The sequence below is a fragment of the Elephas maximus genome, chromosome 5, assembly GCF_024166365.1.
Source record: "Elephas maximus indicus isolate mEleMax1 chromosome 5, mEleMax1 primary haplotype, whole genome shotgun sequence".
Taxonomy (NCBI): Eukaryota; Metazoa; Chordata; class Mammalia; order Proboscidea; family Elephantidae; genus Elephas; species Elephas maximus.
Genome location: NC_064823.1, coordinates 136,031,943 through 136,047,237, shown reverse-complemented (window position 1 = coordinate 136,047,237; position 15,295 = coordinate 136,031,943). Strand labels below are relative to the sequence as shown.

The 15,295-nt window shown below is 45.0% G+C and overlaps 1 protein-coding gene across 2 annotated transcripts in view; it reads left to right on the top strand.

The window, feature by feature from the left end:
- The first annotated feature begins 14,115 nt into the window (after nucleotides 1-14,115).
- STIM2 (stromal interaction molecule 2) overlaps nucleotides 14,116-15,295 on the top strand; it is a 199,926-nt gene continuing 198,746 nt past the window's right edge. The window contains exon 1 of one of the 2 annotated variants that reach the window (XM_049886396.1): nucleotides 14,116-14,726. In XM_049886396.1, coding sequence (XP_049742353.1) covers nucleotides 14,312-14,726 — 415 coding nt within the window. In that variant the 5' untranslated portion in view covers nucleotides 14,116-14,311. The other variant, XM_049886397.1, reaches the window with a different exon arrangement.

The following is a 15,295-nucleotide window of genomic DNA, read 5'->3' as shown; positions in this document are numbered from 1 at the left end:
TCTTTTCCACTGACCCTGTACTTTGACAAGGATGATGTCCTTCTCCAGGGACTGATCCCTCCTGACAAATTGTCCAAAGTATGTAAGACTCAGTCTCGCCATCCTTGCCTCTAAGGAACATTCTGGCCACACTTCTTCCAAGACAGATTTGTTTGTTCTTTTGGCAGTCCATGGTATATTCAATATTCTTCACCAACACCACAATTCAAAGGTGTCAATTCTTCTTTGGTCTTCCTTATTCATTGTCCAGCTCTCACATGCATATGAAGCGATTGAAAATACCATGCCCCGAGTCAGGCCCACCTTAGTCTTCAAGGTGACATCTTTGCTCTTCAACACTTTAAAGATGTCCTTTGCAGAAGATTTACCCAATGCAATGGGTCTTTTGATTTCTTGACTGCTGCTTCCATGATTGTGGATCCAAGTAAAATGAAATCCTTGACAACGTCAATCTTTTCCCCATTTATCATGATGTTGCTTATTGGTCCAGTTGTGAGAATTTTTGTTTTCTTTATGTTGAGGTGCAACCCATACTGAAGGCTGAGGTCTTTGATTTCATTAGTAAGTGCTTCAAGTCCTCTTCACTTTCAACAAACAAGGTTGTGTCATCTGTGTAACACAGGTTGTTAATGATTCTTCCTCCAATCCTGATGCCCCATTCTTCTTCACATAGTCCAGCTTCTTGGATTATTTGCTCAGCATACAGGTTGAAAAGGTATAGTGAAAGGATACAACCCTGCGGCACACCTTTTCTGACTTTTAACTACTCAGTATCCCCTTGTTCTCTGTACTACTGCCTCTTGATCTATGTACAGGTTCTTCATGAGCATAATTAAGTGTTCCGGAATTCCCATTCTTCACAATGTTATCCATAGTTTGTTATGATCCACACAGCTGAATGCCTTGGCATAGCCAATATAACACAGGTAAACATCCTTCTGGTATTCTCTGCTTTCAGCCAGGATCCATCGGACATCAGCAATGATATCCCTGGTTCCACGTCCTCGTCTGAAACCAGCCTGAATTTCTGGCAGTTCTCTGTCGATATACTGCTGCAGCCGCTTTTGAATGATTTTCAGCAAAATTTTGCTTACGTGTGGTATTAATGATATTGTTCTATAATTTCCACATTCAGCTGGATCACCTTTCTTGGGAATAGGCATAAATATTGATCTCTTCCAGTTACTTGGCCAGGAAGCAGTCTTCCATATTTCTTGGCACAGATGAGTGAGCACTTCCAACGCTGCATTTGTTTGTTGAAACATTCTGGAGCCTTGTTTTTCACCAATGCCTTCAGAGCAGCTTGGACTTCTTCCTTCAGTACCATCGGTTCCTTATCATATGCTACCTCTTGAAATGGTTGAACATCGACTAATTCTTTTCGGTATAATGACTCTGTGTATTCCTTCCATCTTCTTTTGATGCTTCCTGCATCATTTAATATTTTCCCCATAGAATCCTTCACTATTGCAACTCAAGGCTTGAATTTTTCTTCAGTTCTTTCAGCTTGAGAAACGCCGAGTGTGTTCTTCCCTTTTGGTTTTCCATCTCCAGATCTTTGCACATGTCATTACAGTACTTTGCTTGTAGGCATGCCTTAATAATATCTTGCCTAATGCTTTCAATCTCCACACTTTTTTTTCCTGGGATTTCCCTGTTGCTACAGATGTGGTAGACACTGCTGAAGAGCTGCAGGCTGCAGATGGACAGTTGGGAGGTGCTACTGGCTCCCATTTACTTGCTAGATCAGCTTATACATGGATAATGCCTCTGCTGTCGAGGGATCTGGCTTCCTTGGCAGCTGCCGGAAGGTCAGGTGGCATGATTCAAAATTGTGGGCAAGTTCACATCTCCCGCAGTGACCTTTGACTGATGTTAGTCAGGAGACAGAGTTCCATTATTCTCCCTTCTTCCACCCACTGTCCCAAGACACGGTGGTTTCCTAAGGAGAAATAGGAGGAGACTCAGCAGCCAGAGGTCTTTGTTGAAAAAATATGGCTGGCTTAGTGGTGCATCCCCTTGATTAATTTCTCCTTCTTCCCTGTCTCATTTCCCCTTTCCGCTCACTTTTGCTTCCCTGGGGTTGCACTCTCTAATGAATTATTGTTAAAAAAGTCTTTGCCTCCGGCCCAGTTTTCTAGGGAACCTGGGTTAAAATATTACCATTAACTGTATGGCCTTGTGAAGTTTTTATGTGTCTACTTTTGCTGCATATGTTCTTATATATTTTTACCACTTTCCTATTTTGCCCAATTTAAAGCCTACTGAAAACAAAGCTCTATTTCTTGACACCCTTGGTTTTAGATAACAAGCTATCCATGTACCAGGTACCTTTCATCATTTTCACCTCACGACAATCCTATATTTAGGTGCTATTAAACAAAAAATAACTTGTTGCCCTTGGGTCAATTCTGACTCACGGTGACCCTATGTTTTATAGAGTAGAACTGCTCCATAGGGTTTTCTTGGCTGGGCCACCCAACCAGAACAACAATTTTTTATGGAGGCAGATTGCCAGGTCACTATTCTGCAGTCTGTGGGGTGGCTTTGAACCGCTAACCTGCAGGTTAGGAGTGGAGAGCAAACTATTGGTATCACCCAAGGGCCTCTAGGTATTATGATTATCTTCTTTTTACAGATAAGGAAACTGAGGTTAAGATGCTAAGTAACTTGCAAATGCACACAGTAAATTGTTGTGTGAACTCCAGAACCCATACTCTTAAAGACATCACACCTCAAGTAAGCCACCAGCAAGCACCTGGCTTCCATGGAACTAAATACAGAGCTTCCCAGATGGCTGTACTATGTCCATTAAAAAAAAAAAAATCTGTTGCAAGAGACATCTATAGAATGTTAAAAAGGGAAGATGTCATTAAGGACTATAGTGCGCCTGACCCAAGCCAGGGTGTTTTCAATCACCTCATATGTATGCTTTTCCATCATCTCTTTCCACAGATGCAATCAATTTGATTTCTGTGTGTTCCATCTGGCGAGGTCCATGTGTATAAAAAAAAAAAAAAAAAAAAATTTATAGTCACCTTTTATTTTGGTGAAAGAAGGTATTTGCAATGAAGAAGTCGTTGGTCTTGCAAAATTCTATCATTCAATCTCTGGCATTGTTTCTATCACCAAGGCCATATTTTCCAACTACTGGTCCTTCTTTGTTTCCAACTTTCGCATTCCAATCACCAGTAATTATCAATGCATCTTGATTGCATGTTCGATCAATCTCAGACTGCAGCAGCTGATAAAAATCTTCTATTTCTTCATCTTTGGCCCTAGTGGTTGGTGCATAAATTTGAATAATAGTCGTATTAACTGGTCGTAGGCGTATGGATATTATCCTATCACTGACAGCCTTGTAATTCAGGATAGATCTTGAAGCGTTCTTTTTGACGATAAATGCAACACCATTCCTCTTCGAGTTGTCATTCCCAGCATAGTAGGCTATATGATTGTCTGATTCAAAATGGCCAATACCAGTCCATTTCAGCTCACTAATGCCTAGGATATCGATGTTTATGCGTTCCATTTCATTTTTTGGCAATTTCCAGTTTTCCTAGATTCATACTTCGTACATTCCAGGTTCCAATTATTAATGGATGTTTGCAGCTGTTTCTTCTCATTTTGAGTCGTGCCACATCAGCAAATGAAGGTCCCGAAAGCTTTACTGCACCCACGTCATTAAGGTCGACTCTACTTTGAGGAGGCAGCTCTTCCCCACTCATCTTTTGAGTGCCTTCCAACCTGGGAGGCTCATCTTCCAGCACTATATCAGACAATGCTCTGCTGCTATTCATAAGGTTTTCACTGGCTAATGCTGTTCAGAAGTAGACTGTTGGGTCCTTCTTCCTAGTCTGTCTTAGTCTGTGGAACAGATCATCAATTGCTCATATATAAGTTCAAGCTGAAATTGAAGAAAATCAGATCAAGTCCACGAGAGCCAAAATATGACCTTGAGTATATCCCACCTGAATTTAGAGACCATCTCAAGAATAGATTTGACACGTTGAACACTAGTGACTGAAGACCAGACGCGTTGTGGAATGACATCAAGGACATCACCCATGAAGAAAGCAAGAGGTCAATGAAAAGACAGGAAAGAAAGAAAAGACCGAGATGGATAACAGAGGAGACTTTGAAACTTGCTCTTGATCGTCAAGCAGCTAAAGCAAAAGGAAGAATTGATGAAGTAAAAACTGAACAGAAGATTTCAGAGGGCCTCTTGAGAAGACAAAGTATTATAATGGCACGTGCAAAGAGCTGGAGATGGAAAACCAAAAGGGAAGAACACGCTCAGCGTTTCTCAAGCTGAAAGATCTGAAGAAAAAATTCAAGCCCCGCGTTGTGATGGTGAAGGATTCCACGGGCAAAATATTAAACGATGCAGGAAGCATCAAAAGAAGATGGAAGAAATACACAGAGTCATTATACCAAAAAGAATTAGTCGATATTCAATCATTTCAAGAGGTGGCATATGATCAGGAACCGATGCACTGAAGGAAGAAGTCCAAGCTGCTCTGAAGGCATTGGTGAAAAACAAGGCTCCAGAAAGTGATGGAATATCAATTGAGATGTTTCAACAAACAGATGCAGTGCAGGAGATGCTCACTTGTCTATGCCAAGAAATACGGAAGACAGCCTCCTGGCCAACTGACTGGAAAAGAGCCATATTTATGCCTATTCCCAAGAAAGGTGATCCAACTGAATGTGGAAATTATAGAACAATATCATTAATATCACGAGTAAGCAAAATTTTGCTGAAGATCATTCAAAAATGGCTGCAGCAGTATATCGACAGGGAACTTCCAGAAATTCAGGCCAGTTTCAGAAGAGGACGTGGAGCCAGGGATATCATTGCTGATGTCAGATGGATCCTGGCTGAAAGCAGAGAATACCAGAATGATGTTTACCTGTGTTTTATTGACTATGCAAAGGCATTCGACTGTGTGGATCATAACCAACTATGGATAACACTGTGAAGAATGGTAATTCCAGAACACTTAATTGTGCTCATGAGGAACCTTTACATAGATCAAGAGGCAGTTGTTCGGACAGAACAAGGGGATACTGATTGGTTTAAAGTCAGGAAAAGTGTGTGTCAGGGTTGTATTCTTTCACCATACCTATTTAATCTGTATGCTGAACAAACAATACGAGAAGCTGGACTATATGAAGAAGAAAGGGGCATCAGGATTGGAGGAAGACTCATTAACAACCTGCGTTATGCAGATGACACAACCCTGCTTGCTGAAAGTGAAGAGGACTTGAGGCACTTACTAATGAAGATCAAAGACCACAGCCTTCAGCATGGATTGCACCTCAACATAAAGAAAACAAAAATCCTCACAACTGGACCAATGAGCAACATCATGATAAACGGAGAAAAGGTTGAAGTTGTCAAGGATTTCATTTTACTTGGATCCACAATCAACAGCCATGGAAGCAGCAGTCAAGAAATCAAAAGATGCATTGCATTGGGCAAATGTGCTGCAAAGGACCTCTTCAAAGTGTTGAAGAGCAAAGACGTCACCCTGAAGACTAAGGTGCGCCTGATCCAAGCCATGGTATTTTCAATCACATCATATGCATGTGAAAGCTGGACAATGAATAAGGAAGACCGAAGAAGAGTTGATGCCTCTGAATTGTGGTGTTGGTGAAGAACATTGAATATACCATGGACTGCCAAAAGAATGAACAAATCTGTCTTGGAAGAAGTGTGGCCAGAATGTTCCTTAGAGGCAAGGATGGCGAGACTGCATTTTACATACTTTTGGACATGTTGTCAGGAGGGATCAGTCCATGGAGAAGGACATCATGCTTGGCAGAGTACAGGGTCAGTGGAAAAGAGGAAGACCCTCAGCGAGGTGGATTGACACAGTGTCTGCAAGAATGAGCTCAAGCATAACAACGATTGTAAGGATGGCTCAGGACTGGGCAGTGTTTCGTTCTGTTGTGCCTAGGGTCGCTATGAGTCGGAGCCAAGTCGATGGCACCTAACAACAACATATATATGCAAACGATGGACAATGAATAAGGACGACTAAAAAAGAATTGATGATTTTGAATTAAGGTGTTGTCAAATGTCATGGACTGAATTGTGTCTCCCAAAAATAAGTGTCAACTTGTCTAGGCCATGATTCCCAGTATTGTGTGATTGTCCACCATTTTGTCATTTGATGTGATTTCCTGTGTTGTAAATCCTATCTGTTTGATGTTAATGAGGTGGGATTAGTGGTAGGTAAAAAAAATAAATAAATTTTTTTTTTATGTTAATGGGGCAAGACTCAATCTACAAGATTGGGTTGTGTTTTAAGCCAGTCTCATTTGAGATATAAAAGAGAAGTGAGCAGAGAGACCTGGGGACCTCATACCACTAAGAAAGTAGTGCCAGGAGAAGAAAGAGTCCTTTGAACCCGGAGTCCCTGTGCTGAGAAGCTCCCAGTCCAAAGGAAGATTGGTGATAAGGACTTTCCTCCAGAGCCAACAGAGAGAGAAAGCCTGCCCCTGCAGCTGACTCCCTGAATTTGGACTTCTAGCCTACTAGACTGTGAGAGAATAAACTTCTGTTTGTTGAAGCCATCCACGTGGCATTTCTGTTATAGCAGCATTAGATAACTAAGATGGCAAAGAATATTGAATATGCCATGGACTGCCAGAAGAACAAATTTGTCTTGGAAGAAGTACAGCCAGAGGGTCCTTAGAAGCAAGGATGGCGAGGCTTTGTCTCACATACTTTGGACATGTTCTCAGGAGGGACCAGTCCCAGGAGAAGGACATCATGCTTGGTAAAGTAGAAGGTCAACAAAAAGAGGAAGACCGACCGTCAATGAGATGGATTGATACAGTGGCTACAACAATGGGCTCAAGCATTACAACGATTCTGAGGATGGTACCGGACCGGGCAGTGTTTGGTTCTGTTGTACATAATGTCACAATGAGTCAGAATAGACTTCACAGCACCTAACAACAACAGTATATATATTATTCAGTGATATTGGTTACAGTTTTCACAATGTGTCCCCATTCTCATTATTTCCATTTGGTGGTTCTCTTTCCATTAATTTAGTCTCTTTGTCCCCGCTGACCTTCTCATCTTGGTGTAGGGTAAACGTTTGACTGTGTGGTTTCATTTATATGATTGTTTAGAGGAGCACAGTACTCATGGGTCATTATGATTTATTTTTTGAGCCATTTTGTCTTTTGGTTGATAGGTGACCACTGCAAGTGGTTTGAGTTTCAAGTTTAAAGGGTATTCCAGGGATATTTGGAGCCCTGGTGGCTCAGTGATTAAGAGCTCAGCTACTAATCAAAAGGTCAGCAGTTCAAAACCACCAGATGCTCCTGGAAACCCTGTGGGGCAGTTCTACTCTGTCCTATAGGATCGTTATGAGTCAGAATTACTTGATGGCAATGTGTACGTGGGGTGTTGCCAAAGCAATAGTCTCTGGGGTTCCTCTAGTCTCTACTGGTCCAGTAAGTGTTGCCTTTTTTAGGAATTTGAATTTTGTTCTATATATACATATATATATATACATTTTTTCTTTTTTTTCCATCCTATTCAGGACCATCTATTGCGTCCCTGGTCAGAACAGTTGGTAATGGTAGCCGGACTTCATCTAGTCCTTCTGATCTCAAGGTAGGGAGGCCATGGTTCGTGTATACTATTAGTCCTGTAAACTTTGAGTCTTTAGTTTCCTTCTTTCCCTTTTGCTCCAGACATATAGAGGCCAATAGGTGTATCTTAGATGCCCAGCTCCAAGCTTTTAAGACCTGTCTTAGTTATCTAGGGCTACTAGACATACCAGAAGTACCACAAGTGGATGGCTTTAACAAAGAGAAATTTATTCGCTCACAATCTAGGAGACTAGAAGACAGAATTCAGGGTGCCAGCTTAGGGGAAGGCTTTCTCTCTCTGGTGGCTCTGGGGGAAGGTCCTTGTCATTAATCTTCCCCTAGTCTAGATGCTTCTCAGCACATGGACACTGAGTCCAAAGGATGGTGCACTCCTAGCTCTACTTGCTTGGTGGTAATGACTTCCTGTCTGTCTGCTCTCTTCTCTCTTTTGTCTTTCAAAAGAAATTGACTCAAGATACAATCTAATTGTGTAGATTGAGTCCTTCCTCATTAACATAACTGCCTCTAATTCTGCCTCGTTAACATCATAAAGATAGGATTTACAACACATAGGAAAATCACATCAGATGACAAAATTGTGGGACTTTTGCCACACAATACTGGGAATCATGGCCTAGTCAAGTTGACACACATTTCTAGCAGCACAATTCAACCCATGACAAGACCCCAGATGTTACTCACCAACTAGAATGTAAAACAGTACTTTCATTAGCTGTATTATGTCAATTGACTTGAGTTGCCCTCTGAGACTATGGTCCTAAGACCTCAAACTCAGTAAACCATCTAGGAAGTATTCGTAACTGTGTCTCCTACGTATATGCAGCACACACAAACATGTATGTACATTTGACTGCAGAAACACCTATACATGTGCACCCATGTATTCGTACATATATAAGGATGCATATTTGCCTATATAACTACATACACGCCAATCCTTTGAAACTTTAAAATTAGGCTTGCTTTTCTCCTCCTTGTTGATGTATGGTCTAGAGGTATCTTAAAAAAAAAAAAAAAAAAGACATGTTTTCTATACTTTGAAATCAAGGGTGAGTAAAACTGGAAAAAGGACCCCTGACAGTGCAAACAGTTAAGCACTCAGCTGCTAATTGAAAGGTTGGCAGTTTGTACCCACCTAGTGGTTCTTTAAGAGAAAGGCCTGGCAATCTGCTTCCTTAAAGATTAGAGATTAGAGCCTAGAAAACCCTCTGGGGCAATTCAGTTCTGTGACATGGGGTTACTATGAGTTGAAATTGACTCAACGGCAACTAACAGCAACACAGCAAAACTGGACACTGAAAAAGGAAGACAGAAGAATGGATGCATTCAAACTGTGGTGTTTGCAAAGAATATTGACTACATACTGCACTGTCAGAGGAATGAACAAATCAACCTTAGAAGAAATACAACCAGAAAGCTCCTTAGAAGTGAGGAATGTGAGACTTCCTCTTGTTTACTTTGAACACATCATCAGGAAAGACCGTGGCTAGAAATGGGCACAATGCTTGATAAAGTGGAGGGTCGTCAAAGGTAAGGGAGGTCCTTGGTGAGATGGACTGACAGTGGCTGCAACAATGGACGCAAACATCACAACAATTATCAAGATGGTGCAGTACCGGACAATGTTTCATTACACATAAGGTTGACATGTATAGGAGCCAATGCCAGGGCTAACAACAGCAACCGTTCCCTCCTATATAATCTCTGCAGGTATTGTAGGGAATGCCTTAGCATCTTGATGCCTCACAACCCACAGATCGTTGATTGCTGCCTTGAACCTATGGAACCATATTTTAACTGAAACATATATTTAACATCTTAAGCTTTGGTTCTAGAACAAACACTTGGCCTTCTATAAATTAAGGTTAGGTTCGTAGGCACCTGACTTAGAAGCTTAGCTTCTTGCATCATACTGAAAAGTTTTTGCTTTTCATCAATCACTTTTCGTGCCTCTTGCTGTCAAGTACACAGGCATTATCATGTTTTACGTGTTGCATCATCTGCCTTTCATCTTCAGAATTGTTATTCTCCAAGGATTCATCTTCGTCCAAATGAAAACAGTTCTCATTTTCTCATTGTTGTGAATCTCTCTACTTTTATCTCCATCACAAATGTACTCCTCTTTTTACAGAACTGTCAACACATCTTCTGCTTAACACTTATCAGATGTCATGGGATCCATAGTCTTCATATAACCCTCACATTAAGCAGTACCAGAACAAACACATTTTGGAATGACCACAGGCCCACTGACTTCCTTGGCTTTGGTGGGCAAAGTTGACTTGCTTTTGCTCTGTCGAATGGCTTTTAAAGATCGATGTTAACAAGAATTCTTGAGTTTTTGAGTTCTTCTCCTGGATGAAGGACACATTTTTCGAGACTTCCTTTACTCCTGGAGAATGATGTAATTTTTTTTCGCCTTCGCTGAAATAGTTGAGGAATAGTTCATGCCTTATTGGCTTTAGACAGGTCTTCTTAATGAGTTACATCTACTTGTCTCTCTCTTTTTTTTTTTTCTTAATGCTTTAAATCATTCAACAAGAATTTGAGGATCTACAGATTTGCCGAGGCATCCTTGTTGGAGCCCTGCCACCATTTTACTGGCTGTTACCAGTTCTGGGGCCCTCAATTCCCTAGCAAGCTTGTGTGGAGAGTTAATAAGAGAACTACCTGTGTAGGTGAAGTGTACGGTACACAATAGGGCCTACACCAAAGGAAGCTCGTTGCATCTTTCCAACGGGCTGAAGTGTTTAACGGGCAATTGGTGCTCGGCCAGCCCCTAATAATTCTACATGCGTGGAGCCCAAGCCGTGAAAATCTACTTAAAATCAGCTCTTTGGCCAAAGGCGGGGCGGAGAAGCTACGTGGGTGGGCCAGAAGCAGAAAAAAGGCTGGAATTCCCCACTCTCTCTCCAGCCCATCTCCTCCACGCCAACCGGGGTCTCCACGGACCGCCCCCCGCGTCCGCCCACGCGATGACGTCGTCGCACGGCCACCAGGCTCCCGGACGCACCGCCCACGGAGCGGGAGCCGGAAGCCGGGCGAGCTGTGCGCGGCGTCCCTGAACCGCCGAGCCGGAGAGATCTCGCACCTGGGGAACGGACGGGGAGGTGGGGGTGGCGTGGGGGAGCGGGCATGCGCGGCTCTGCCGGGTGGCGCAGGCGCCCTGCCTCGTTTACGGGGAAGAGATCCGGTTCTCCGAGTTGTGGCGGTTGGTGCGCTGTGGGCTGTGCTGGCTGCGGGGAGAGCTGGGAGGAGGAGGAGATGGGAAGCGAGCCTGACTCTTGGAAAGGGCGGGTTTGGCTCTGGGATAGGGAGGGTTGGGTGATTGGGTCCTGCTGTGCGTCTGTGTAGGGCGTGCCCCACGGAGTTTGGGATTTATTTGCCGGAAGATGAAATCAAACATCCGTAAAATGCGGCGCGTTTATCCGAAGCCAAGAACACGCTCACAGTACACGCCCAGAACCTGGAGACAGGTTCCCCGAAGGATGACACGCTGACCTGAGTGGTCGGCACCGTTCAAGGGCATTACATGCTATTTCATTCATCCGCTGTCACCAACAATCCTGTGGAGCAGGCATTATTACATGGCCCCTTTTTTTAATTTAATAGGTGGGGAAATTGAAGACAGATTAGTTTGCCCACAGATTAAACAGCTGAAAAGTGACAAGAGTTGTCAGTTCCACCAGGTTCGTCTGACTCCGAAGCTCACGGCTGGCATTAAGACACTTGAAATCATGAATAAGTGAAAATTAGATAGTAATTTTGTAAATAAATAGTAAATCGTGCGATTTGGAAATTAAGAGACATAGGCTGGGGAGTAGGAGTTGGGTAGGCTTCAAGGAAAAGGGGCTGTTAAGTAGATCTTCGATGAGATTTGGCAAGAAGAAAGGAACGAAGAGCAAAGGAAAGGATGGGGAAAGCATAGGCTTGGAGATGGCACAGGAAACCCGAGAAGAAAGCGAGAGGAATGCCTCAACTGGAGTCTTGTGTTTATGGTTGGCTTGCACATGAAACCATCTGTAATTCTATGAATGGGCTTGTCTCCAAGCAATGGACTACCTTTTCAGCATTTAGGTTTATGCTGTGATGCATAGTGACACTGTACTTCCGTGCTACTGTAAGAGAATGCATTGTGACGACTCATTTAACAGTTGGAAATTTTGGTAGCAGAGACACAGATGATATGAGGTGGAGAATTTATTTCTGGATCCTGACTCGTCTAAGAGAGGTCTCTTCAGTGCTTACCGCTTTCTGTGCTCCAGTGGTGAGAGGAATAAACGCTTAACTCCAAATACAGTACCCTCTCAGTGCCAGATTCTCCCTCTCTGTCTTTAAAAGAAAAAAAATCTATATATCATTGTAGTTTAAAGAAGCTTCGCCTGGTGATTTAATTTGTTCATGGTTCATACTACCGTTATTGCACTACCTAATCTAGCAACTGATTAACTACTACCTTATATTACAGTCCTAAGCAAGATGGTAAGCTTTCCATGCAGACTGTGCTATCTCATTTCCTTGATTACTGATTCAGTTGACTTTCTCAAGTGTCTCTCTTATTACCGATAGAATCCCCAGCGTCCAGTACTCTACCTTATATGTAGTAGGAGCTCAATAAATATTGAATGAAATGATGCCTTCTGGGGGCGGCTGTTTTCTCTGTTTTTTTCCTGATCCTTGTAGCTGAATTATCTCCTTGTGTTGGGCATTCAGCAAATGTGTGGTTGATTGCTATGCCCTTCAGCAGGAGGAAATTTAATCTCCCTGTTGCCCTACAAAAAGAACTGTCACCTAAACACCATGTCCCCAAGAAGTTAGCCAAGAAATAATTGTTGATGGATTGATTAGCTACAAAGAAATTCTTGATTCTTTTCTGAAGTGTGCATCTGCCCTTCCACAGTGAAGGATATTCATGATTATCTTGGCCTGGTTGCGGAAGAAATTCTTTGGGAGATTGTGTAATTCGACGTTTTCTTGAGTTGAGAGAACAAATTAGCAAACAAACCAGTAAAAAGCAAAATCAAAACTCCAATCCAAGAATAAAGCCCAATACCAAACAAGATATTTTTAAGGACCTTATCAAGGTCGGCAGTTCGAATCCACCAGGTGCTCCTTGGAAGCTCTATGGGACAGTTCTACTCTGTCCTATTGGGCCGCTATGAGTTGGATTCGACTTGATGGCAGTAGGTTTGGTTTTTTTTTTTTTTAACCTGTAAATCTTAACAAACATTGTGCCCCTGGGAGAGAGAATGCCTGCGTATGTGTTTGGATGCTCTTAATGGTTTTAAACTTATAGTAAAATTACGTTCTGCACCTTTTTTACCTGAGGCGAGGTGGCCTGAAAAATGTGTTGGTAACTAGTTTCCATGAGAAAGATCCCAGTTCGTTTTTCTTCAACCTGATTATGCCCGCCCTAAGCAGATTCTGTGGCGGAAACCCTGGTGGCTAGTGGTTAAGCGCTACGGCTGCTAACCATAAGGGTCGGCAGTTGGAATCCGCCAGGCACTCCTTGGAAACTCTACCCGATAATTCTATAGGGTCGCTATGAGTCGGAATCGACTCGAGGGCACTGGTTTTTTTTTTTTTTTTTTTTTTTTAAAGCAGATTCTGTAATAGAAAGCAGATCTGGCTTCACAAGAGCTGTGCTTCATTTGAGGTAAGCGAAGCCAAGTCAAGTCGGCCCACCGTTCTTCAATTTGCTCAGTTCGCAGCAGACTTCAGGGGGCGCGGCTGGAGAGGGGAGTGATAAGTGCAGGTAACGTCTGGAAATAACGAGAGTCAGAAGCTAAATTCTCCCCAGTGTTTCCATTGAAGTGAGTGCCAAATCCGCACCAGTTCTCATTTGTTAGCTGTGGGATTTTGAGGGCGAGTTAATTAACATTCCTGGGCCTCAGTTTCCTCATTGTAAAATGGGGATGATAACGATACCATCTAACGTTTAGAGTTACAATAAGTCAATGTGTAAAGAGTTTGTAACAGTGCTTGCCACAGATTAAGGGTAAAGTGAGAAGTAAAACGCTACGCTACGCTAACTTCCACTTCCACCCAGCTAGCCACTTGTAAGCCCCACATACATAGAAATTCTTGGGACACCGCTGTTTCCTATTACAAAGTTTTACGTGCAATTATTTTTGCTGCCGTCCATACGGCTATAATCCGCCCAAGCGATTTGGGATGTATGTATCTTCTCCCAGCCCTCTCGCCCTTCAGCCTATCGCAGTAGGGAAGTAAACGTGGTAGGGGTACAAGTCTCCCTTCCTCCCCACCCCCTTCCCTACCGTTCCGCTAAAACCCGAGAATCCACCCCGCTGCGCCCCCGCCGATTCGGGAACGCCCCCGGGGGCGGGGCTAGGGCCCGAGCACGCGCAGTGCAGCAGCACCGCGCCTGCGCAGTGGAGAGCTGAAGGAGGCGGGGGATTGGTATGCCAGCGAGTGTGTGACTGGAGGGAGGCGTCGGGGCCGAGCGTGGTACTACGACGAGCGCGGGCCGGAGGGGGCGGGGGGATGCGCCGCGGTGGCGGCGGCGCGGGCGCTGGGCTGCTGTTTGGAGGCGCCAGAGCAGCGGATCCCGGGCTCACCGCGGCAGCAGCGCGGGTGTCGCGCGCGGCCTGAAGACGCCGTAGCTTTCTGCCTCCCACCTTTTTTTTTTTTTTTTTTTAAATAACCGGAACCAATGAACGCAGTCAGGACCCGTGCTCTGGAGGCCGCCGGTGCTGAAGGGACCAGGGTGGCGCGTCTGAGGCGTCGGGGGCGGCCGGCGGAGTCGCCAGCGGCGGCACCGCGCGGAGCGGTCGAGCGGTCGGCGGCCGGGACGCTACCGCGCTTTATCCCCGCTCCCCCTCTGCTCCCTCATCCCGCCGCGACGCCCGGCCCGGCCTCGGGTTGGCTGCCGCGGCGACGCTGGGCTGCGCTGCTGGTGCTCGGGCTGCTGGTGGCCGGAGCGGCGGACGGATGCGAGGTGGTTCCGAGGCACCTCCGCGGGCGGCGGGCAGCAGGCGCAGCCGCGGCTGCCGCCTCCTCTTCCGCGGCGGCGGCGGCGGCGCCGGCGGCGGCGGCGGCGGCGGGCGACAGCCCGGCGCTCATGACAGGTGAGGCCCCGGGGGCGGCGGGCGGGGCTCGGCTGGCGGCTGCGGGATCCCTAGCCCCGTTCGACGGCCGCGGTCAGTGCGCGATGGCGAGCTGGGCGCCGGGACGCCGGTTCCCTGGCCGCTGCTGCGCCGCGATCTCCTCTATTCCGGCCGCTATCCCTTTTTACCCCGACAGCCGCCGTGGTCCGAGCCTCTCGACGGCACACACCACCCCGCCCGTCAGCCGTGCTCCCCGGTATTCCAAGCGGAGCAGTGCGGCGATTTCTCTTCCATGCTGCGGAAGAGCCAGCAGGGTCTGCAGGATACTGGGCTGTTTTTTTTTTTTTTTTTTTAGAAAAAGTCAGTAGCAGCAATGCGGTATTGAGTCGGCCTCTGGTGCTGCTCTTGCAAAGGCAGCTGGCAGAGAGTCTCACGGATTCAGTGCCCTGCTGAGCAGAGCGTCCCAGGGGAGGCTGCTAAAGATTCTTTGAGAGCCACAATACCTAGTGGTTCCTATCAGTAAGCGGAAACCTCTAAGTCTCATTTGTATTTTTTGAGGGGTGGGATGAAAACCATTTTAAAGGGTGGAA